This window comes from Canis lupus, chromosome 33 (assembly GCF_003254725.2).
Source record: "Canis lupus dingo isolate Sandy chromosome 33, ASM325472v2, whole genome shotgun sequence".
NCBI lineage: Eukaryota > Metazoa > Chordata > Mammalia > Carnivora > Canidae > Canis > Canis lupus.
This window is the reverse complement of record NC_064275.1, coordinates 23506919-23533302: the sequence shown is the minus strand read 5'-3', so window position 1 is coordinate 23533302 and position 26384 is coordinate 23506919. Positions and strand designations below refer to the sequence as shown.

The 26384-nt window shown below is 40.3% G+C and overlaps 1 protein-coding gene across 3 annotated transcripts in view; it reads right to left on the bottom strand.

The window, feature by feature from the left end:
• Positions 1-26384, bottom strand: part of CFAP91 (cilia and flagella associated protein 91) — a 104182-nt gene that overhangs the window by 75004 nt on the left and 2794 nt on the right. The window contains exons 3-7 of one of the 3 annotated variants that reach the window (XM_035709837.2): positions 20210-20308; positions 13135-13211; positions 12467-12624; positions 11598-11681; positions 9524-9580 (exon numbers count right to left, since the gene is read on the bottom strand). In XM_035709837.2, the coding sequence (XP_035565730.1) occupies positions 9524-9580; positions 11598-11681; positions 12467-12600 (275 nt within the window). In that variant the 5' untranslated portion in view covers positions 12601-12624; positions 13135-13211; positions 20210-20308. Of the gene's footprint in view, positions 1-9523; positions 9581-11597; positions 11682-12466; positions 12625-13134; positions 13212-19628; positions 19869-20209; positions 20309-26384 lie in introns of those variants that run through there. The other 2 variants (XM_025476238.3, XM_025476256.3) reach the window with 2 other exon arrangements.

Genomic DNA, 26384 nt, shown 5'->3' with positions numbered 1-26384 from the left:
GGATATTTGTTTCCTTCCCCAGGTTAGGAAAGTTTTCAGCTAAATTTCCTCAAATAAACCTTCTGCCTCCTTTTCCCCCTCTTCTTCTTCTGGGATTCCTATGAAAAGATTGTTATATGCTTTGTGGAGTCACTGAGTCCCCTAAGTCTGTATTCATGATCCAATATTTTTCTTTTCTTCTTCTTTTCAGCTTCATTATTTTCAGTAATTTTATCTTCTATATCACTTATTCATTTCTTTGTTTCTTCCATCTTTGTGGTCATTACATCCAGTGAGTTTCATCTCAGTTATAGCATTTTTTTATTTCAGCCTGACTAGTTTTTAGGTCTTTTATCCCGTGGTAAGGGGCTCGCTGCTGTCTTCTGTGCTTTTCTCAAGTCCAGCTAGTATCCTTATTATTGTTGTTTTAAATTCTGAATCAGGCATATTACTTATATCTGTTTCAGTGAGATCCCTGGCTATGACCTTTTCTCGTTCTCTTTTGGGATGAATTCCTCCATCTTGACATTTATCTAGGGCTCTGTCTTCTTCTGTGTGTTAGGAAAGCCTATTAGGTTTCCTGTTCCTGAGAGTAATGGCCTCATATGCTGTTCAGGGCCTGGCACTTCATGAAGCATCTCTGGTATATGCTGTGTGCACTCTGCTGCTGTGTTTTGGCTGCTCTTTCCCTCAGGTCAGTCCTCCACAGTTTCATCTCACCTCAACAGTGGGGACTGTTTGGACCTTGGGCAGAGTGTGGGGAGTTTTAACCAGGTGTGCTCTAGTCTGCTTGTTAAAAGAGACCTGATGCTTTGCAGCATTCTATGGTCAGTAAATTTGGTGTGTACAGGGGATTTACACTGGTCTTCTGGGGGAGGGGCCTGCTGCTCAGATTCTCAGGCACATTTGTTCTAGTAAAGAAACACCTGCGAAAGGAAAGAAAGAAAGGAAAGAAAAGGAAGAAAAGGAAGAAAGGGAAGAAAGAAAAAAAGAAAAGAAAAGAAAAGAAAAGAAAAGAAAAGAAAAGAAAAGAAAAGAAAAGAAAAGAAAGAAAGAAAGAAAGAAAGAAAGAAAGAAAGAAAGAAAGAAAGAAAGAAAGAAAGAAACACCTGCATAGTACAGGGATGCAGGGCTTGGTGTAAGCAGTTTATGCTGAAACTATTGGCATATGCTGCTTACTGAAGTTAGTTTAGGTTGAGGAACAAGGGAGGAAAATGGCACCAGCCCTCTCCCTCATCCTAGAGAGGGGTGTTCGTGCCCACCACTGTCTGGGAAGACCTCAGAGAAGAACAATCTCCCCTTAGACACCCCTGTGTCCGAGGTGTCCCTCAGATCCCTCCCTTCACCCTGTGTCCAGATGTCTGCCCACCCAGCAGTGCAGGGTACCTGTGTTTTATCCCAGGCAGGCTGGTTGAGTTTTAAATTTCCAAAACTTTAGGGACCTGATGTGGCTTGGACCTATGCCAGTCCTCTGGGGGAGGGTCTTGCCACACTGGGGCTGCTACAGGTTTGTCCCAGAAGTAGCATGAATGCACAAGAGTTTGGAGTAAAGCAAAACAAAAAGCCAGTGTCCAGGTTAGCCACCCTCAGCAGATGTCTGTGTCTAAGCTAAGGGGTGAGGGAGCATAATGGTGCCTGCCACCTCTTTTGACCCCCATTTGTCTCAGATGCACTCCAAGAAGGGCGAACCATCTCTCTCAGTGCTTCTCTCCCAGGGGATCCTCAGATCACACTATCTGCTCCCAGGCTCTCTGCCCTCCTTCTTCACAGGAGCACTGCAGCACCTACCAGGATCCACACCAGTGACAGCATGGAACTCTAAAACTTCAGCCTTGGAGTTCCATTGGCTGTTTAAAACACAATAATTAGCCTCTCTCATTTTCCCAGTCAATGGCTTTGGGAAATGTTCTCCTTGTGTGATCCCCTATGCAAAACCCCCCTTGCCTCTCTCCCATGATCAGGGCTCCATCCCCTCTGCAACACCCACCATCCCTCTCTCCCTCACATCACATCTCCACACCTCCTACCTTCCATAATGTGGCCTCTTCTCTCCCTCTGGTTGTTCACTCTATTCTGTCAGTACTCAGATTTCTTGGGTGTTCAGAACAACTTGATATTTATCTGTGTTCAAGGGATGAGGTAAGACTAGGGTCCTCCTACTACTCTGTCATCTTTGCTCAAAAAACCAGAAGCTTTTAATTTAAATAAAGTCCAGATCATCCATCATTTCTTAAAAGGATTGTACCTTTGGTATTATAGCTAAACAGTCATTGCCATACTCCAGGTCATCTTGGTTTTTTCCTATATTATCTTCTAAGAACTTGACAGTTTTGCATTCTACATTGAGATCTGTGATCCATTTTGGTTTTTTTTTTTTTTTTTTTTTTGTGATCCATTTTGAATTAATTTCTGTGAAAGGTATAAGGTCTGTGTCTGGAATTTTTTTTTTTTTTTTTTTGCACGTAGATGTCCTGTTATCCCAGCATCTTTTCAAGACTATCTTTGCTCCATTGTATTGTCTTTGTTCTTTTTGTTAAATAATTAGTTGATTATATTTAAGTAGGCTTACTTCTGGGCTCCCTATTCTGTTTCACTGATCTATTCTTTCCGCAATACTACTCTGTCTTGATTACTATAGCTTAATAGTAGGTCTTGAAGTCAGGTATTGTCAGTCCTTCAACTTTGTTCTTCTCCTTCAATATTGTGTTGGCTACTGTCAACACATATTACCTATTCATATAGGCTCCAGAACCAGTTTGTTGATATCCATAAACTAACTTGCAGGGACTTTGATTGAGATTACATTAAATCTATAGATCAAGTTGGAAAGACCTGACACCTTGACAATATTGAGTCTTTTCATTCAAGAACATGGAATATCTCTCCACTTATTTAGTTCTTTGATTTCTTTCATTGAAGTTTCATAGTTTTCCTCCTACAGATCTTGCATTTTATTGGATTTATACCTAAATATTTCATTTTTATGGTAATGTAAGTGGTATTGTATTTTTAATTTTAAATCCCATGTTTTCATTGCTGGTATATAGGAAAGCAACAGACTTTTTATACGTTAACCTTGTAGCCTATAGCCTTACTATAATCACTTACCGGTTCCAGTTTTTTTAGTCCTTTTCCCCGATTTTCTACATAGATGAACATAGCATCTGCTAACAAAGACATTTCTTCCTTCCCAATCCATATAAATTTTACTTCCTTTTCTTGTTTTATTACATTAGCTAGAATATCTGTGCTGTTGAAAAGGAGAGGTAAGAAGAGACATCTTTGCCTTGTTCCTGATCTTTGTGGAAAAGCTTTGAGTTTCATTAACTATGCTGTAGGGTTTCTGTGCATGTTCTTTATCAAGTTGAGGAAGTTTCCTTCTATTCCTAGTTTACTCAATTTTTTTTTTTATCATGAATGGGTATTGGATATTGTCAAATACTTTTCTGCCTCTATTAATATGACTGTGTGATTTTTCTTGTTTAGCCTGTTAATATGATGGATTACACTAATTGATTTCCAAATGCTGAACAGCCTTGCATCAGCCTGGTTGTGGTGTATAACTCTTTTTATACACTGTTGGATTTCATTTGCTAATATTCTGTTGAGGATTTTTGTGCCTATGCTCACTGGCATACTGTTTTCTTTTAATGTCTTTGTCTGATTTTGGATTTAGAATAATGCTGGCCTCATAAAGTTAGAAAGTATTCCCTCTTCTTCTATTATCTAAAAGAGATTGTGGAGAATGGTATCATTTCTTCCTTAAGTGTTTGGAAGAATTCATCAGTAGACCCATCTGAGTCTGGTCCTTTATGTTTTGGTTATTAATTATTGATTCAATTTCCTTAATAGATAGAAGTCTGTTCACATTATCTGCTTCTTCTTGTGTGAGTTTTGACAGATTGTGTCTTTCAAGTAATTAGTCCTTTTAAAATCTTTTTTAAAAGATTTTATTTATTTATAAGAGAGAGCAGAGTAAGAAAAAGAGCACAAACAGGGAAGAAGGGTAAGAGGCAGAGGGAGAGGGAAAAGTAAATTCCCCCACTGAGCAGGGAACCTGATGATGCAGAGCTCAATCTCAGGACCCTGGGATCACAACCTGAGCTCAAGGCAGACACTTAACAGATGCAGCACCTCAGGTAATTTGACTTTTCATCAAGGTTATCAAATTTGCAGCATAGTTATTCATTGTATTCCATTATCTTTTTAATGTCAATAGAATCTATTCTTTTATTTCTGATATTAGTAAGTTGTGTCCTCTCTCTCTCTCTCTCTTTATTTTTTCAGTTATCCTGGCTAGAGGTATCAATTTTAGTAACCTTCTTGAAGAACCAGCTCTTGGTTTCACTGATTTTTTTTTCTATTGATTTCATTGATCAATTCCATTGATTTGTGCTCTAATTCTTATTTCCTTTCTTTTCCTGCTTTGGATTTAATCTGCTCTTCTTTTTCTAGTTTCCTAAGGTAAAAGCTTAGATGACTGGTTTTAGTTCTTCTTTTCTAATATATTAATTTAATGCTATAAATTTCCCTCTAAGCACTGCTTTCACTGCACCCTAAATTCTGATTAAATTGTATCATCATTTTCACAAGGTTCAAAATATTTTTTTTTACTTCTGTTGAGATTTCTTCTTTCTCTCTTGTGTTATTTGAAAATACATCACTTAATCTCTATATATTCAGGAATTCTCTGTTACCCTTCTGTTAATTAATTTCTAGTTTAGTTCCATTGTGCTCTGAGAGCAGACTGTTATATAACAAAATAATCCTAATTTGTCCATCTGTTTATCATTCCTGTCATTCATTTTACTTATATAAGCGCGCGCGCACGCGCGCACACACACACACACACACACAAATGACCCTTAAGCAACATAGGTTTTAATTCCATGGATCCATCTATACATGGATTTTTTCATAAATACAGTACAGTACTGGGCACCTGGGTGGCTCAGTGGTTGAGCATCTGCCTTCAAGTCAGGGCATGATGCTGGGATCCTGGGATCGAGTCTCGCATCAGGATTGCCGCAGGGATCCTGAATACCCCTGTGTCTCTCCATCTCTCTGTATGTCTCTCATGAATAAATAACTAAATTTTTTTAAAGATTTTATTTATTTATTCATGAGAGATATACAGAGAGAGAGGCAGAGACACAGGCAGAGGGAGAAGCAGGCTCCATGCAGGGAACCTGACGTGGGACTCAATCCCAGGTCTCCAGATCACACCCTGGGCTGAAGGCGGCGCTAAACCACTGAGACACGTGGGCTGCCTAAATTTTTTTTTAAATACAGTACAGTTCTTTTTTTTTTTTTACATTTTTTTATTTTTTATAATAAATTTATTTTTTATTGGTGTTCAATTTACCAACATACAGAATAATACCCAATGCTCATCCCGTCAAGTGCCCCCATCAGTGCCCGTCACCCATTCAACCCCACCCCCCGCCCTCCTCCCTACAGTACAGTTCTGTAAATGTATTTTCTCTTTAAGATTTTGAAATCTTTTTCTCTAGCTCACTTTATTATAAAAATATAGTATATAATATATATAAAATACAAAATATGTATGTTAATGAACTGTTTATATTATTAGTAAGGGTAGCCTACAAGTTAAGTTTTAGGGAAGTCAAAAGTTATGCATGGATTTTCTAATATGCATGAGTCAGTGCCCCTAATCACCATATTTTCAAGGGTCAACTGTATGTGTAGCGATTGTATATGTTTCCAAATACATTGTTGCTATTATTTTGAACAAACTGTCAACTGTTATATTAAAAAAATAAAAACTTTTGGGGCACCTAGTGGCTCAGTGGTGGATTGTCTGCCTTTGGTTCAGGTCGACATCCTGGTGTCCCGGGATCAAGTCCCACGATCAGGCTCCCAGCGAGGAGCCTGCCTCTCCCTCTGCCTCTCTCTCTATGTCTCTCGTGCATAAATAAATAAAATATTTTTAAAAATAAATAAATAAATAAATAAATAAATAAATAAATAAATAAATAAATAAATAAATAAAATAAAAAATAAAACCTTTCATTTTACCTTCATTTATTCAATCTTTTCTTTACGCAGATCCAAGTTTCTGACCTTTATTATTTCCTTCTCTCTAACGCACTTCTCTTAACATTTCTAGCAAGGTAGATCTAATGGCAACAAATTCCTTCAATTTTTGTTTGTCTGAGAAAGTTTTTCTTTCTCCTTCACTTTTGAAGGTCATTTCATAGGATACAGAATTCTAGGTTGATTTTTTTTCTCTCAACACTTGAAATTTTCACTTCTTTCTCTTCTTGTTCACATGATTTCTGAGAAATCAGAAGTAATTCTCATCTTTGCTCCTCTATAGGTATTTTTGTCCTCTAGATTCTGTCAAAATTTTTTATCTTTGATTTTCTTTAGTTTGAATATGATATGCTTCAGTGTACTTCTTTATTTATCCTGCTTGGTGTTTTCTGGGCTGCCTAACTCTGTAGTTTGGTGTTTGACATTAATTTGGGGAAAATCCTGTCATTGTTTCAAATATGTCTTCTGTTCCTTTCTCTCTTCTGGTGTTTCCATTACACATTTATTATATTTTTGTTGTTGTCCAAAGTTCTTGGCTATTCTACTCCTTTTTTTTTTTCAGTCTTTGTGTCTTTATTCTCTTTGCTTCCCAGTTGTATAGCTTTCTATGGTTATAACTTCTAGCTCCAAATTCTTTCCTAAGTGGTATCCTGCCTACTAATGAATGAACCCATCAAGGGTATTCTTCATTTCTGTCAGAGTTTTGATTTCCAGCATTCTTTTTTTAGTTAAAATTTCCTTTCCTCTGCTGACATTGTCTATCTGATCTTGCATGCTACTCACTTTACCCACTAGAGCCCCTTAGCATGTTAATCATAGTTGTTTTAAATTCCTGATCTGATAATTCCAACATACCTGCCATGTCTAGTTCTACAGCTTATGCTGTGTCTTTAAATTGTGTTTTTTGCCTTCTAGTATGCCTTTTGTTTTTTGACTGTGACACATAATGTACTGGGTAGAAAGAACTACTATAAATAGGCCTTTAGTAATGTGGTGGTAAGATGGGGAGGAGGGGGAAGATAAGTGTTCTATTGTCCCATGATAATGTTACAGTCTTTTGGTGAGCCTGTGCATAGGGACTGTGAACTTAAGTGTTTCTCAGTTTTTTTCTATCCCCTCTAGGTGGGGCAGGATTGCTAGAGGAGGCTAGAGTTGCATATTTTCCTTCCACCAGGTCAGTTAGGCTCTAATAATATCCATCAGGTTAGGCTCTGGTTAACTAGTTTCTCCTAACAGCTGACCTTGTTAAGAACAGAGTGCTCTGGCATATTTCAAAATGGTTCCTTTTCCATTCCCCCAATTCAAAGCACGAGGGGTTTTTTTCCCCAATATTTACTGTGATAAGCTAGTTGAGCTCTCGGAGGTAAATCTCATCTCATAGAATTGTGGTAGTCCCAGTGACTAGGTCCCCCTAGAATTTTAATTCTCAGAGCCTCCAGCAATTAATAAATTATTGTTCAGGTTTTCCTACCTGGACTTGGTTTCTGGCGTGATTTCTGCTCATGAATCTCTGGGATTCTGGGAAGCCATGCCTCCTTGTATTAACCTGTCTGACTCTTGGGGATCCCTGGGTGGCTCAGCAGTTTGGTGCCTGCCTTTAGCCCAGAGCGTGATCTGGAGTCCGAGGATCGAGTCTCACATCAGGCTCCCTGCATGGAGCCTGCATCTCCCTCTGCCTGTGTCGCTGCCCCTCTCTCTCTCTCTCTCTCTCTCTCTCTCATGAATAAATAAATAAAATCTTTTAAAAAAATAGATAACCTGTCTGACTCTCTGAGGGCAGCAATTTACCCTAAATCCTCCCCTTTCCTACAGATCCAAGAAAAGTTGTTGCTTTTTTCAGTTTGTTCAGCTTTTTACTTGTTTTTAGGACAAATGGCAACTGCCAAGCTCCTTACATGTGGAACTAATAACCACCACTGAACTTTTTAAAAATATTAACTTTTTATCCTTTTTACCAAGATGCCTAGATGAGTCCAAAGTAAAGACTCCATCAGCTAACCATGAAAAGGTATGCCTGGAGAAGGCAGCTGGTCCCCCAGACAAGTCCATCCTTCTAACCTAGGATGGATTATCCTCATTGCTCAAAAATTCAACCCTGCCAGAATTCCAGAGTTGACTTCATTCAGGGATACTGATTAATTCCTTTAAAAGTTCTAAGAAAGAGAGTATCTAAGATGTCAACTGTTATGGTTTAATTCTTAGAGGATGTCCCTCTTGTCACAGTTATTTACAAAAGAAGAGGCCTAGTGTTCATCACCATAGACCTTAGAACTCCCAAGATTAACTGAACAACTTTTAGACCTAATGTAATTATTAACTCCAAAGAAGGTGATCCAGTAAGTCTGCTTTTAAAAAATTATCAAACGAATCTATAGGGATCTACTGATCTCATATGTTCCTCTTTTCTCATACAGAGCATTTCACTGAAAACAAGTCTGCAGCTGTCCCTGGGTAAACTGACACCACATAAAGTTGCTCTCTTTAGGGAGAGGGTGAGAAATTCACTCTCCATCTACAGAAGAGCCAAAGGTATCCATGCACAGTCTTAAAAAAATCAGAAGACAGTGGCACTAGGGTGGCTCAGTCAGTTAAGCATCTGCCCTTGGCTTAGATCATGATCCCAGCGTCCTGGGATCAAGCCCTGCATTGGGCTCCCTGCTAAATGGGGAGTCTGCTTCTCTCTCTCCCTCTGTTTCCCCCCACCCTGCTCCACTCATACACTCTCTAATAAATACATTAAAAATATTTTTAAAAATATTTTATTGGGATCCCTGGGTGGCGCAGCGGTTTGGCGCCTGCCTTTGGCCCAGGGCACGATCCTGGAGACCCCGGATCGAATCCCACATCAGGCTCCCGGTGCATGGAGCCTGCTTCTCCCTCTGCCTATGTCTCTGCCTCTCTCTCTCTCTGTGACTATCATAAATAAATAAAAATTAAAAAAAAAAAAAATCTTTAAAAAAAAAAATATTTTATTTACTTATTCATGAGAGACACACAGAGAGAGGCAGAGACACAAGCAGAAGAAGAAGCAGGCTCCCCTAGGGGAGCCAGATGCAAGACTCAATCCCAGGACCCTGGGATCACAGTGCCCCTAGTTTTCCTGATAAAATGCTAAAGAGCTATTGCCAAATAAGTGTGTGTTTCAGGGATGCAAAAGAGGGTAATTAAAGCATTTTTTGACTTTTATTTACCATACCATATAATAAATACATTTTACATCATAACCATGACATATGAACTTATGTATATATATCTACCCAAAACAGAAGTCATTAGCAAAAATACCACAATTATCCTCAATATATCTGACGCTTTGGGTTATTTTCTATCTCGTTTCCTAAAAATGCTGTCCATGCCCCAGTAAAATATGTCATGACTTTGTAATGATTTGTGATCTGGAATTTGAAAAATATTGGAATTCTGTAACAAATATGGGAACAAGCAATAAATAAACTAGAAAAAGAGTTGTAAAATAATGGTTACTTACTTGGTTGCTGCAAAAACAACATTGAAGGGCACCTGTTGATGAAATGGAAGGAAAGGCCTGCAGAGAAAGAAGAACACAAACGCGTGGGACTTTTGCAATGTGTACTCTCTGAGCTTTACTCTAATTTCCATATTCATCCTTGAAAATCAGTGAGCTTGAATATCCCACCCTGGTAATCCTCAAATCTGGGCACAAAATCACTAGAGAGTGGGAAGATTTCTTTTTGTTTTTTGTTTTTTTTTTTGTTTTGTTTTGTTTTGTTTTTAATTTATGATAGTCACACAGAGAGAGAGAAAGAGAGAGAGAGAGGCAGAGACACAGGCAGAGGGAGAAGCAGGCTTCATGCATCGGGAGCCCGATGTGGGATTCGATCCCGGGTCTCCAGGATCGTGCCCTGGGCCAAAGGCAGGCGCCAAACCACTGTGCCACCCAGGGATCTGAGAGTGGGAAGATTTCTATTTTGTGTTTCTTTTTTAAGATTTTATTTACTTATTCATGAGAGACACAGATTGAGAGGCAGAGACACAGGCAGAGGAAGAAGCTCCTGCAGGGAGCCCAGTGTAGGACTCCATCCTGGGACCCCAGGATCACGCCCTGGGCCAAAGGCAGATGCTCAACCTCTGAGCCACCCAGGCATCCCTGTGTTAAAAATTTAACATTTCTCGGGGCGCCTGGCTGGCTCAGTTGGTTAAGCTTCTGCCTTTGGCTCAGGTTATAATCTCAGGATTGTGGGATCCAGTGGAGCCCCGCTTAGTCATGGGCTTCCTGCTCAGTGGGGAGTCTGCTTCTCCCTCTCTCTCTGCTCCTCTCACTGCTTATGCTCTCTCTCCTTCTCACTGTCTCAAATAAATAAATAAATAAATAAAATATTTAAAGAAAAATTTACCATTTCTCTAAAAAGTCAGCATTATAAAACTTCTATAAGGAGGTTGCTCACAAATAATAATGTAGACTACAAATTTACTTTCTCAAGGAAGCTTATGTACATGTGACATCAAGACTATTTTTCTAACAAGATAAGACCTATAGGGAGATCTTTATTTTAATTTAATCTAACTATATGATTATCACATGATTATTGATCACAAATGAAACAAAGTGAAACTTTCAACCATGTTAGTTTTGGCAAGATTCACACAAAGACAGTGAATGTCGCCTATTTGCCCACTTTTAACAATTTCCCATGTACTATGACTATCACGGTGTCTCTCCTGTACTTCACTTGACTTGATGACTTCATTTTGTTCTCAAATATACATTCTTACTTACACTAATACCTCTGAGATTAGGCAGATTTAGCTGTAATCCCAGATCTGCCACTTGCTAACTTAAGAGACTTCAGGGATCCCTGGGTGGCGCAGCGGTTTGGCGCCTGCCTTTGGCCCAGGGCGCGATCCTAGAGACCCGGGATCGAGTCCCACGTCGGGCTCCCGGTGCATGGAGCCTGCTTCTCCCTCTGCCTATGTCTCTGCCTCTCTTTCTCTCTGTGTGTGACTATCATAAATAAATAAAAAATTAAAAAAAAAAAAGAGACTTCAAGCAATTGTTTTCTCCTCTCTTGGTCTCAGCTTCCTTACTAATAGGGATAATACATCTTATCCTACATTTCTGTTGTAAAAATTAATTATATAGGGGCACCTGGCTGGCTCACTTGGTAGAGCATGCAACTCTTGATCTCGGGGCTGTGAGTTCAAGCCCCACATTGGGTGTAGAGATTTCTTAAAAATAAAGTCTAAAAAAATTGATTTTATATACATAAAGTACTAAACTGGTACCTAACACATTGCATGCACTCAAAAGTGATAGCTGCTATCATTATCATAAAGACACTTTCTTTCTTCCTTTTTTTAAAAGATTTTATTTATTTATTCATGAGAGACACAGAGAGAAGCAGAGACATAGGCAAAGGGAGAAGCAAGCTCCCTGCAGGGAGCCCGATATGGCATTGGATCCCAGGACTTGGGGACCACGACCTGAGCCAAAGGCAGATGCTCAACCACTGAGCCACCCAGGTACCCCATAAACATTTTCTAATAAAATCCAGGGCTCATTTTCATTAGTAATTACTTTTTACCTTTCAAAATATTTATAGCGATTCTTTCCAGTCACGTCAGGATCTTCATAAACCTCTTTAGCCATCTGGAAAGATGTATCCATTCTAAAATGAAGCAGGAAAACATTATTAAAGTCTGACATGTCATTTCCAAATATAATTTCTATATTTAATAGTTTTAGATCTACAAAGTAGAAGATATACAGGGTATCTGATGAAACTGAGACCAAAGTCTTCTACAACATGCATCTGACTGACCTACATCTCAGACTAGATAACAATTACTTTCCCTGAACCAGGAAACTAGGGGCTAACAAGAGAAAGTAAGAGTAAGAAAAGAGTAGATTTATGAAAACTCACATACAAAAATGCATGCATTTAATCAATAGTCCATAGGAATAACAGAGTTTTAAGAGACAACTTTTTATGTCCAGGTTGAAAGGTAGCTTTTTTTCTTTTACTTTCCTAGGTATGACTTGTAAATAATTAAAAGAACAAAGAATTCAAGATACTTATCTCTGAAGGTGCTCTGGTTGCAAATCTCCAAATATATATATATATTTAGATACTAACAGAAGGGTATAGTTACAATTTCTAAGATGGATCAAAGAAACAAATTCAGTCACCTCTACCTCTACCTTTGGCAGCAAACTGTCATTTAATATATATATTCACTCCAAGCTTCTGAGAACATCTACTAACCTATAAACCCATAACCATTGCCCCTGAATCCAGCTCATTTTGGTCAGAGGACTTAAGAGAGTAATTTGGGGTCCATTGATCTAGGTATAACAATTGTACTTTTAAAAAAGTGCAGAATAAAAAAATCTTAAGAAGAAAAATGCATTCATTAAAAACATGAGAAGCAGCTGAAGCTACCAGACACTTACATAGCAAGCTGCCAGAGGCCTTCTCTGTGTTTCTCCTCCTGTCCTTTCCATTCCCGGCGCATGAATGCTGGGACAGGGTCAACCTTGCTCCAATACAGAGAATATCTTGGATAATGGATCAAGTTACTGAACATGGTTCTAAACCTGGGAACTCTTCTCTAATATTAGGACAGGGAGGCAGGGGGAAAAAAAAGACAAAATGTTACCTTCAGATTTTCTAAAGCATTTTATTTATTTTTGTAAATTTTTTGACAGCTATAAAACAGTGTATGTGGCACAGAAAGAAGGGTAGTTGTACATACACAGAATATCTCCAGAAAGATACCCAAGAAACTGATGACAGTGGATGATCATGAGAAGGGGGCTGAGGGTTAGAATTCCTTTGTACTGTACATGTTTTTGTACTACTTGAATTCTTTATCACGGGCACATATAACTTTTCCCACTGAAATAAATTAGGTTATAATGACTCTTTATTCACTATTAGTTAATTAATCTTCACACTGGGCCACAAATATCAAGATGTCCCCTAGTAATCATGGCAGAGTAATTTCTGCAGAATATAAAATCCACTGGTGTTCTGATTATTAGTCAATCTGATCAGTGTGGTTAGCAAAACTAGGTGGTTGAAATTCATTAGGCTGCCTTAGTGAATGAATTAGACCTACCAGTCTGTTTCGAATCAGGTTAGCTTGGATATTTGCCTGTGTGTGATCTTTCTCACTTGACACAATAAACAATGGATCTGCAAAATCAACAATAAAGTGGTATAAGGAATAGAATATATCTACTCTTGACTGAGAATAATGGCAAAACAATGTAATTTCTTAATTGGAAAACAAATTACAAGATTTAGATATTGCCTAACTCTACAGCAGCTCATACATCTCTACCACCAGTGAGAGTCTGTTAGATGCATTTCTTCTCTATGTATTCCAAAGTCAGTTTATGCAATAGGAAGGTAAGAAGAAGGCCTGATATATTCTCAAGCACCAAAATCTAAACACATTGTCTTTCCTCTCCTAAGAACAAACTACCTTCTGGGTCTGGGTAGCCCAGGAAATACTCTAAGACAAAAGACCCCCGCATACACTAACTATACTCATTTGCAAGTAAAAGAAATAACATACTGGAACACTACCTCTCATATTCAGTACAAGGGAAAGATACAAACTCTTAACAACATGTCACCTCTGAATTGATAAACATAGTAAGAAAATGTCATTCTCTAATAATAAATAAATAAAATCAGCTATAATTCACTCCTTAAATTTAGAAGGATGTTGATGATGGACTAAATTTTTTCTCCAAAGTTCAACAAAAGATTACTCTGTTATTATAAGTATGGGCTTGATAGGTATATCTTTTTTTTTTTAGTATAAATTTATTTTTATTGGTGTTCAACTTGCCAACATATAGAATAACACCCAGTGCTCATCATCCCATCAAGTGCCCCCCTCAGTGCCCATCACCTAGTCACCCCACCCTCTACCCACCTCCCTTCCACCCCTCCTAGTTCGTTTCCCAGAGTTACGAGTCTCTCATGCTCTGTCTCCCTTTTTGACATTTCCCACTCATTTTTTTTCCTTTCCCCTTTATTCTCGATAGGTATATCTTTAAAGCAACAGAGAATATTTAGGATTATACCATCCCTTAAAATTAAATAATATGACATTAAATTCATAAGCTACCATCAGATACAGACTTGATTTCCTAAGTAGTCATCTCTTGAGAAACAAATACACTGACCAACTAGTCTAGATCACTTGGCAACATAAATCTTCACAGAAATTACTAATTGTTATTGTGATTTAAAGGTAACTTAAATTTAATTTAGATTACATGAGTCAATTCCTAGAGTCTTAAAACTCCTCAGTTACCCAACAAAAATGATTTATTAGATGTAGACACTTAATATTCTCCCCATGGCTGGAAAGCTACAGGAGGCTCAGCTCTCTTTCATTCATGAAAGATTTATTGATGGGTTACTATGTTTGAGGTGCCTAGAACATATCAAGGAAAAAGATAAAGGTCCCTGACCTCATGAGAGAGAGGCAATAAACAACACAACAAACTAACATTTTATACAATACATTAGAGGATAGTAAGTGCTACTAAAAAAAAAAAAGTCGGGGAAGAGCAAGTGAGGGAGATTGGGTTGCAATTTTACACAGCGTAGTCAGGGCAGGCCTCACTGAGAGGTGACATTTAAGCAGACTTGCAAGTGGGGAGTTAACTACACAGTTGTCTGAAGGAAGAGCATGTGAAGCAAAGAAACAGCTTGAGCAAAGGCCCTATGATGGCAGCATGCCTGACATGTTTGAAAAAGAGCAGAGACCAAAGGCATGGAAACAGAGGAAGAGAGACAAAATATAGCAGATCAAAGGTCAGACAAGTTACCAGGGGCCTAGATCACATGGGGCTTTGTGGGCCACTAAAAAGACTTTGGCTTTTAATCTGAGTGAGGTGGGAAACCACTGCAAGATTTTGAGGCGAGAAGGGGCAAAATCTGACTTACATTTTTAAATGTTCATTGTAGGGGCTCCTGGGTGGCTCAGTCAGTTAAGCATCTGACTCTTGGTTTCAGCTCAGGACATGATCTCAGGGCTGTGGGACTGAGCCCCACATAGGGCTCTGCACTCAGTAAGGAGTCTGCTTGGGATTTTCTCCCTATCCCTCTGCCTCTCCCTCCCCTTCTGCCTGTCTGCCCCTCTCCCCACTCATGCATATGCATACTCTAAAATAAATATTTTTTTAAAATGTTCATTGTGGCTACCCAGTGAAGAACAGATTGTATGGAAGTTATGAAAAGGACAGGGAGACCTATTAGAAGGCTCATGCAGTGAGCCTAGAGAAGAGATGATGGTGATGGCAATAGAAGTGATGAAATGGGGCAGGATTCTAGATCTATTTTTAAAGTGGAACAGAGAAGAATTTTTAATGGATTGGAATGGTGTATGAGAGAGAGAGAGAGAGAGAGAGAGGGGACAATGATGGCTCTAAGATTTTTGGACTTTAGTAACTAAAGTATGGGGTTGGTATCAATTGACACAGGAAAGCCTGTGGGTTTGTAGGGAGAATGTGAAAAGCAGGCCTTAGGTGTTTATTATATGTCCAAGTGGAGAAACAAGGAGGCAATTTGGTGGGGTTTTTTAAATATTTTATTTATTTATTCATGAAAGACACAGAGAGAGAGGCAGAGACATAGGCAGAGGGAGAAGCAGGCTCCTCTCAGGGAGTCAGATGTGGGACTTGATCCTGTGACTCCAGGATCATGCCCTGGGCTGAAGGTAGGTGCTCAATCGCTGAGCCAGCCAGGCGTCCCAAAAGAGGCAATTTGCTACACAAATCTACAGTTTGAGAGAGAAGTCTGAACCAGCGAATATGTATTTGGGAATCATCACCTTTAGATATACTCTTCTTTAGCTGCAGCACCCAAATCCATATCTATGATTCAAGTTGGGAAATTATGGAAATGGGGCTGATTAGAAACGACAAAGGCAAAAAAAAATTTTTTTTTAATAAAAAAAAAAAAAATGAAAAAAAAAAAAAGAAATGACAAAGGCAAATTTTATGGCCCCAAATAACAGGCTAGCGTATTGGAAGACCGAATGAATGTACTTGCTTAAAGGGAAGAAGGCTGTAGCTTCAACCTGTCTGATATACTGGGAACAGAACGGGACAAAGGGAAATTTCTATTCATACTCTTATTTTAAGTGATTTAAGAGATGTCACTGGGTCTATGGTTCTAACTGTGTCGTTCCTCTTAAATGAATTTAGCCTACATTTCCCCTAAGTCTGAATAATAAATTACAAGCCATCCTCCTCTTCTTCCCATAAGGAGTACAAAAGCATGCTATCTACAGAAACACTCCTGCCACCTATAGAAGATAATGGCACAATAGCGTATGAGTTATGACTACACATTCTGCGACGTGTCCTACAAGTGTGATCATAATCAGTGCTCGAAAGGCAACAGTAGGACCTCTGAGATGCCCAGATAATAGCACTCACCAGGTATCACTTGCTTATTCCTAGGTAAGTATTAAGTGCTTTATGTGCAATATTTCATTTAATTCTCACAAAAACTCAATGAGGTAGGCACTAGGGCTCCTTTTTAAAGGGAAGGAAACTGAGGCTTCAAGAAGTTAGCCACTTACTGACAGAATTTCAACTCCGATCCTTCTGGCTCCCAGGCCTAATATTATCAATACTCCATGAATTTTATGGATTAAAGTTTCCTACGAAAACCATGAAAAAGTCCCTCAACCAATTTACCCATACTGTAGAAACTGTTGTGACAAGCCTAGGAAGTTGTCATAACCAAGTAATCATGAGAGAGAGAGGAAGTATGTAAACTTTTAGGCAAAAGTATAATGAATTGCATATTCTGGGGGAAAAGAAAGGAGGAAAGAGTTTATGACAAACCTAGAAAGCATTTTAAAACATTTTTGGAAAACTATATCATATATTTAAAAGCTTTAATTATCAGGGCAGTAGTGTAGCTACTAATCAATATACAAATTCAGGAAAGTGACAGTGTATGGTGGTCACTCTGGGAGGCACTTGAGAGATACAAAGCATTTACCAAAAAACTAAAAGTAAAATGCAGGGACTCCTGGGTGGCTCAGCAGTTGAGCATCTGCTTTCCACTCAGGGCATGATCCCAGAGTCCCGGGATCGAGTTCGGCATTGGACTCCCTGCATGGAGCCTGCTTCTCCCTCTGCCTATGTCTCTGCTTCTCTCTCTGTGTGTCTCTCAAGAATAAATAAATAACATCTTCTTAAAAATTTTAAAAATAAAAAAATAAAAGTAAAATGCAAAATGGTATATAAAGGAGGTAAAAATCTATTAAGAAAATGATGTTAACTTTAATACTAAGAAAAACAAGGTATTAGAATCTATCTTAATTGCTAGAGTGATCAGAAGAGTAAAAATTACATTTAGTGAAGACATCCAAAGCTGATTAGAGGAGCAAAAGCCTTGCAGACAATTAACTATGATGAAAAGGCCATTAGGTTTGAGGGGTGGGAGCGAGGGAAGGGTGAAAAGGCTTAGAAAGGTGTTCATATGTGTACAACTGACCACCACCACAGCTCTGCCAGGGTGGAAATCTGACCCAGGCCAGTCAATTCATTGGCTTGTCAACAACATATCTTATTTCTCTCTTCAATTTTCAGCTAAGATACACGAGGACTCTATACAATTGGTAGTGAGCTTTAGGACAAGAGGTCATGGAGACTGCCACTCCAGTCCCTGTCATAGTAAGAGAAATCCATAAACAAGTTGCTTTCTGTCAGATGGAAGAAGGGAAACATATGCACAGAAAAAAACAAGGGTTAGAGTTGCCAGATAAAATACAGGATGCCCAGTTATATTTAAATTTCATATAAGCAATGAATAACTTTTTATATAGACATATCCCAAATATTGCATGGGGCTAAAAATTTATACTAAAATATTATTCGTTATTTTTCTCAAATTCAAGTTTAACTGTGTGCATCCTGTATCTTTACTTGCTAAATCTGACAACCTAAACAAGGTAAAAAACCGTAAGGCCCAAGAAATCACACAGAAGGGTACCACACCTTAGTTCTAACCTTCCCTGTCTTGGTTCTACTTTGTCCTGGCTATACTTGCTTCCCGTCCATTAACAGCTGTGAGACTGCCTGTTTTATTGGAACAATCCAAACTTTATTTGGCCTATTCTGAGTGGGTTTCTCTTCCTTGCAAGGGATATGGAAACGTTTTGCAATCCTTCTGCCAAAAAAAAAAAAAAAAGAGAGAGACGAGCTTGATAAATTCTTGCCTTTCTTTACTGAAGAGGTCTATCCAATTCCCAAATTACTTTTGAAACTGTAGTGATGTGTTTACAGTTTACTAGACTTCTTTTACAAGATGAAACCAAGAGTGAATAAAGAAAACCACCGGCCAGAATAGCTACGCAACCATTACATACCCCCTATACCACGAAATGGGTAACCGATGGATTCCCATTCAAAGAAGATTCTGGGAATCCTAGAGGAGATACCACATGGTTTATTTTTTATTTTATTTTATATTTTATTTTATTTTATATATTTTATTTTATTTTATTTATTTTATTATTTTATTATTTATTTTATTATTTTATTTTATTTTTTACCACATGGTTTAAAAGCAACCTAAGGCTCAAGTGAAGAGCATGAGACTGCGGAGGGCGATATTAGAAAAAAAAAAAAAACAACTCACGTTTAACTGCTTAAAATTCTTATAATAAATTCAAGTTTCAGTAAACATTTATGAAGTAGCGAGCACATGCACCAACACTGGAATAGTTTGGAAGACACCCAAAGGCTGCAAAAATGTATAAAACCAGTACTTCAAGAACTCCAGGAACTTAGTGGACCTAGTTTATAAGCAATGCTCTGATGAGTAACAGTAAGGTTTTTGTTTTTTTAAGAAGAGAAAACTAAGGGATCCCTGGGTGGCGCAGCGGTTTGGTGCCTGCCTTTGGCCCAGGGCGCGATCCTGGAGACCCGGGATCGAGTCCCACGTCGGGCTCCCGGTGCATGGAGCCTGCTTCTCCCTCTGCCTATGTCTCTGCCTCTCTCTCTCTGTGTGTGTAACTATCATAAATAAATTTAAATAAATAAATAAAAATTTAAAAAAAAAAAAAAAAAAAAAAAAAAAAAAAAAAGAAGAGAAAACTAAAAACAAAGGTGAGATAAGACTGCTCCTTCCTTATCTACAAAGCCAAAGGTGGAGCTGCCGGGAGAACCGGAGCGGGAGCGTCCTTTTGGTCCGGCCCTTCACACAGGTGGAATGTGCGAATGTTGAGAGAATCTCCAAATTTAGCAAATCACTGCCTGCTTTCCTGGATAACAGAACACCCGGGACCGCTTCAGGCTGTGCAAGTCCCCAGGGAAAAGACGGTGGGAACAGCGAGGCGATCCCGCGCGGGGCTCCGGGACCGGGCGCACCTGCGGCTTCCGACGCCCGCGGGGAGCACCGCCGGGGGCGGGCGGGGGGGGACCTCGGGGCAGTGCCCACCCGACAGAGGATACCCGCGGGCGCGGAATCTGTCCCGAGGCTCAGCTTCCGTTCACCGCGCCCCAGGTCCCGCAGCCCACCTGGCCCAGGATTCCACGACCCAGGAGGGAGGTCCGGGGCAGCGCTTACCGTACAGAAAATCATACGGTCGATTGGCGGAGACACTGCCGCTGGCCCCCGGCTTCTCCCTGCACCGGGTCTGAGGCAGCTGCGGGCTGGGCGGGGGCTCCTCGATAGTCACCACGCGGCTCATGGTGCAGCCCTGACCCTCCCGCCAGCTAGGGACCCACTACCGACGCCCGGCCGCGGCGTGCACGGTAGCCATGGTAACCTGCGTCCGCGCGCCGGGACCAGGGGCGGGGCGAACGCGCGGGGCGGGGCTTGAGGCGGAAGGGGCGGGTTTGGCGTGGGAGACGGCCCCGGTAGGGTGCGGGAGCGGAAGGGGCGGGGCTAGGCGCTGGACGGGAAGGCGAGCGCGCAGGCGCCGGGAGGATGGGCGGGGCCCCGCGAGAAGAGAGATGGGAAAGGAGGGGGTCGAGGGGTCGAGAGGGCCGAGGGGGCGGGAGGGCGCCCGGCAGGCGAGCGACGTCCCCGCTTCCCGCGGCGGCCCCGACTGCGCGAGTCCTCCACCGCCCCCCGCCCGGGCCCGCCCCCGGGGAGCCCGCGGCCGCCGCGCGAGTGAGCAGCCGTCCGGCAATTACGGTTCGTGCCTTTCGGAAATCCCTGGGAAATCTCGGAACCTTCAGGAGTAACTGGAGTCTTTCATTTCGGACATCCCCTTTCCGCGGGGCTGCTTCTGCTTTTCAAAACTGTGAAGGAAGATATTAAACATTGGCAAAAGTGAATTCACTTTTCATAAGCCTCAGGTACCCGTCACCAAGAATCGACAATTATTTAACACGTTGCCAATCTGGTTTCGTCCTCTCCCCTGCTCTGTGCGTGAATATTTTGAAAATATTCAATCTTCTTATTGAATATTTTCAATAATACTGAGATTTGAATATTGAAGATCAAATCTCAAATGGTATTTTACCCTTACAGTTAATATGCATCTCAAACTGATACAGATGCTCTGTGCTTGAGTATCTTGAAAATACTCAATCTTCAAATCTCAGTATTTTACCCTTAAAATTAATGTGCGTCTCAAACTGATACAGATGCTCTGTGCTTGAATATTTTGAAAACATTCAATCTTCAAATCTCAGACAGTATTTTACCCTTAAAATTAATGTGCATCTCAAACTGATAACAGATGTTTTTTGACTTCACCGTTATCATATCTAACAAAATCATTTCTAATATCATCTAATACTCAGTACGTACTCAAATTGACCTGGTCAAAGCCAAAATGTCATTTGTGTTTGTTTTTCCTATCAAAAAAAGATCCATTGTATTTTAGTATATCTTGTAAGTCTTATCGCAGAACACTAGATTTTCTAATACTTTCAATGGATTTTCCTTATTACCTGGAAATGCTTTTGTAAAAAGAACTTTCACCCACTCATTGGTATCCTGAAATACAGGGATCCTAGAAGAAAGACTAGAAAAATGCTGGGATTTTTCACTTTAATTATAAAATTTCAGAGAAATGAATTGATGCCCTAGCAACCTCCAGTGTTAACCAGTAAAGTTTTGTTTGTTTAGGATCATTAGGAATGCATACATTTTACATAGCTGATGTGTTTTAATCCATTATTATTATTTACGATACTCAGATGATCCCATTAGGCTAGTAGCACACACCTTAGAGTTGACTTCTTTGTCCTTTGATGTGATCCATAGTCACTTATTGAATAAGCCTCCTGGCCTGCTATCACTCCACACACATATTTCTTGTTTTGTTTACCCCTAAACTTCTTGGGGGTTTGCAAACCAGCCATATGCTTTGTCACTCCCAAGCCCCTGCTCAAGCAAATTCCTTTGCCTACAATGCCTTTTCCTATTTATGCACTAATTTAGGCATCCTTGAAGACTTGGTGCTGACTTTATTACCTTTATGCAGTTTTCTCAAATCTCCCAAATAGAGTGAGGCTTCAGGCTTCATTCTTTCTTCCAACACTATAGGAGCATCAATAGCATGGACCACTTTGCATTAGTTAATTGTTTGCAACTCTCTCCACACAACTGTTAGTTCGTTGTGGGCACAGGCCTTCACATGCTCATTTTGTATCTTTAAAGTTCCTGATAAATGAAAACTTATGATTCCTAAATTAATAAATCCATCCGGGGATCCCTGGGTGGCTCAGCGATTTAGCGCTGCCTGCAGCCCGGGGTGTGATCCTGGAGACCTGGGATCGAGTCCCACATCAGGCTCCCTGCATGGAACCTGCTTCTTCCTCTGTGTCTCCGCCTCTCTCTCATTCTCTCTTTCTCTGTCTCTGTCTCTCTCTGTCTCTCTCTCTCTCTCGTCTCTTATGAATAAATAAAGTCTTTAAAAAAAAACTTTAATAAATCCATCCATTTATGGAAAAAGTTTACTGTCTACTATAGAATAGGTGTTGAAGATTCTGAGATAATCTGTGCAGCATACTCCATGATGGGAAAAACAGAGAAACAAATAAAATACAATATTATAATGGTCTGTGGGCATAGCTACCTTTCCCACTTTCTGTCCCTTCTTCCCAGAATGCTGCTTACCCCTGTCCCCATCTTCTCACTGCTGACTCCTCATCATTTGCGTTCTCAGCTAAAATGTCCCCTCCTCAGACTTTTCCTCACTAAATCACATAAATTTTCTTAAGTAGCCAATAGCCAGCCCCCTCCATTGATACACTGAAAGACGTTAACCAACAGAATATGTCCAGTGCGATGAGGTATATATGACTATGTGATTGTCTTCTGTAGACAGTTCAGGACATCTTATTGGAGTTGTTCACTCTCTCCCTTGGGTGGAGGAAGCAACTGGCCATGTTGGGGAACCCCACGTAGCAAGGAACCAAGCCTCTTGGAGCTGAGGGCAACCTCCAAACCACAGCAAGAAACCAAAACCTTCAATCCTACAACTGGAAGAAACTGAACTCTGCCAAACCCGAGTGAGATTAAAAGTATATCCTTCCCCATTAGAACCTCAGATAAGACCACAGTCTCACCCAATATCCTGATTGCAGTCCTGTGAGACCCTCATCAGAGGAGCTACTTAAGCCATGCCTAGATTGCCAACTATAAAAACTGAGATAATAAATGTGTATTACCACTAGGTTTTGGCAGTGCTACACAAGCAAGAAATAATGTGCAGTCTTGAGAAAATTACATTCTGTGTCATGCAGTTTATTTGTAACTTTGATGTTGTAGAGGGGTACTACTACTAATTAACTACTACTAGTTAATTAAAAAAATCATTAAAGTTATACTTTGCCAAGGGACGCCCGGGTGGCTCAGCGGTTGGGCACCTGCTTTTGGCTCAGGGTGTGATCCTGGAGACCTGGGATCGAGTCCCACATCGGGCTCCCTGCATGGAGCCTGCTTCTCTCTGCCTATGTCTCTGCCTCTCTCTGTGTCTCTCATGAATAAATAAATAAAATCTTAAAAAAAAAAAGTTATACTTTGCCATGTTGGAAGACAGTTGGCCATGTTTCTGCTTGTCTTGTGAGGTGGGTACTGTCTGCTTTCGTTCCTTTGTGTAGGAAACAACCTTGGACAAGAGAGATCGTGTGCATTTGTGGAGCAAAGGGCAGGTTTGCTTAGAGCCTACAAAGTCAGTCTCCCTTTGAGCAAAGGGCAGGCATTCCTACAGCCCACTATCAAAGATTTGGGTTTCCTAAGTTCACTATTTTTTTTTTTCCTGTAATGCAACTCAGAGTGTGTGCAGATGCCATCTGGCCTTCTTTACATCACCCTGTGGGAACTGAGGCTCAGAGAACTGGCACAAAAGTGCCGATATGATGCATTGTTGCTATGGCTGTAAGGAATGAATTACCCTTTATCTCTGACCTGGCAGTTTGCTGGCTTCTAATAGCATTCATGGGACTATGATAAGCAAATAGGGTAAAATTTCAAACCCTTCAGAGTTCTTGAAAAGCTATAGAACATGATATATAACACATATTTATCTGTAGAAATTGGAAAGCTTTTATTTTTTTCCCCAAGAGGCAGAAATGTAAATACTATACAAAATTACCTCTGAACTTACGAACTGGGGAAGTGAGAATTCAGGCCTTGTAATTCTTCTCTCTCAGCATATGGTGTCACTCCTCCACCAACATCCACTACCTACCCTTCCTTGGTAAAGTCTCCACACCTGGAATTAGTTAGGCAGGAAAAATAGCTAATACTTTCAACACGGAGGGATCTGAGAGTATTTCCTTACTTGTTGCTTGTTACATTACCAAGGCTGTCATCCACATGGTGCCACGCACAGGTATTGCTTCCATTCGGTACCACACAATAACATATTCACTGTACTATACAAAAGTCCATTATAGTCCCCATTTCAACTCTTGCTGCCTATTAATATAGCAGTTACAATAGCAATAGCGAAAAGCCCCTAAGGGCTTAAAATAGTAAAATATTGCTGGTTAGAATCAGCATTGGGAACCAAGAACTTGATATGAAAGTACTTAATCAAACCAACCTCAGAGTTGCCTCTCTTAAACAGATGCTTGAATCTAATCCTTTGTTAGTCTCCACATGCCACCTACCTCTGATTTAATCTCCAATTACAGCTCTCTAAAATGGTGTTTTTCTTGGGGGAAATGGGTTTTTGAGATTTTTCTTGGGAAGAGAATGGGAAACATTAAATGTCATTGTTCTCTACTCCTCTATTTTTCCTCAAAGACTAAGGCCATCATGTTGCCGGGTGAACTGGTTCCTGAGCCATCAACCCAGTCAGACCTGAAGGAGTTGCCAAAGGTTCTTGGTCCTGTCAAGAGAAGGAATTCAAGGACAGGCGTGCAGCACAGAGGATGAGTAACCGAAGCTGGAAAGCTTATTACAACAAAAAGTACCCTGAGGAGATTTGAGAGCAAGAACAATAGCAGGAGCAATGCGTGCCCTGGGGGTTTCAGTTTCTATCTTTTATTGATCGTTAAGTGGGAGGCAGAATATTTATTACTTGGGGTGGGACAACGGTTAACACTTTTTCTTCCAATTTGGTCAGGGTTTCCTGTCATGGCCTCCACCGTCTTGGGCCTGTCCGGTTAGATCTGGCTTCTTGTGGTGTACTGCCCGGAAGGGCCTCCGCCTTTGCCACCAGCTGGCCTAGACTTCCACCGCGCTAGCCTCCAGCACTGTATCCTGATACAGCCTAACAAAGTGCCTACTCTGACAAGCCCACAAGTCTGAAGGCATTTAGACTGAGTAAGAAAGGCAAAGAATGTTTATGTAAAAATCATTAGTCTTAAAGCTTACCTCTTCGTAAGTTAAAAGGCAGAAGAAAAAGCAACCTACGTGTGTAGGGTAGCTGTAAACTACTCTGAAACTAAATATTTCACTTTGGAATGTCTTTGGTATTTTTTCAAGACTATTCCATCCTGAAGAAGCAGTTGTTGGAAGGGTTTTAAGAGTCCCAGTGCTCAACTGATGAATTACTGAATTCTACCTCTGAAACTAATCATATACTATCTGTTAATTAATTGAATTTAAATAAAATAAAAATTTAAAAAGTCACAGAGCTCAAGGAAGAAACTAAGAGTTGCTAATATCTGGAACACCGCCCATTAAAGGAAGTGGGGGCAGGGCAAGATGGAGCGGCTACCCAGCTTTACCTGAGGCCTGCCAATACTAGTTTACCCTAGTAAGTCACAGGGAGGGTTGCAGGACCCTTATTTCAGTGAGGCAAGGAAGGAGAGTGAGCAAGAAAAGTCTTTTCTCAATTGCAGAAGCTGTTTCAGTATTTTGGTCTATAACCTACATCTACAGTGTATCTCAATTTTCTATACCTAAATTCTTAGATATTTCTTTCTCTTCTTGTTGATTTCCTAGATACAAAAGTTTAGTAGCACATTAAATATAGATCAATGATTAATTTAAAAATAAGAAATACCTTGCATTTCTACAAATTAAATGGGATAGTAGATAGAGCACAGACCTTAGAGGGAGATGTTGAGCCTCAGGCCTGCCACTTATAAGTTTTGTGACTGAACAAATCATGTCCATCTCTCGGTGTTCTCATCTATAATGTAAATAATAAGCTCAACTGCTGTGAGGATCAAATGATGGTTCACAAACTCATCATGTATGGAAGACATCGTAGCTGAAGATTATGCTGCCATTTTAACTGCTTATACATTTTTTTTTAAAGATTGTATTTATTTATTCATGAGACAGAGAGAGGGGCAGAGATACAGGCAGGGGGAGCAGGCTCCATGCAGGGAGCCGGACATGGGACTTAGTCCCGGGTCTCCAGGATCATGCCCTGGGCCCAAGGCGGCGCTAAACCACTGAGCCACCCGGGCTGCCCCTGCTTATACATTCTAAGTGAACACGTCTTAAAAATCTGACTTCTCTATTAAGAATTATCAGTGCCAATATGAGTGTTACTGGACAGTACTAGAGGCAAAAATCGTTCAGACCTTTTCTTGGGACGCCCAGCAGTTGGGCCCCTTGCCTTCGGCCCAGGGTGTGATCCTGGAGTCCTGTGATCGAGTCCCACATTGGGCTCCCTACATGGAGCCTGCTTCTCCCTCTGCATGTGTGTCTCTGCCTCTCTCTCTCTCGTGAATAAATAAAATCTTTAAAAAATTTTGTCTCGCTACTTATTTAAGATAAGAGATCTTTCTATGGGAAAAAATACTTCAAGATTCTTTGTAGCAACAGGGCAAAATAAAGCTTTCTTTGGAATAATTTGTCTGGATGAAACTTCATGCGGTGTCTACTGCATACTAACTACTGTTAGGGCACCAAAATGAGTATAAGATCACAGCACGTCATCTACAGATTCACAGTATG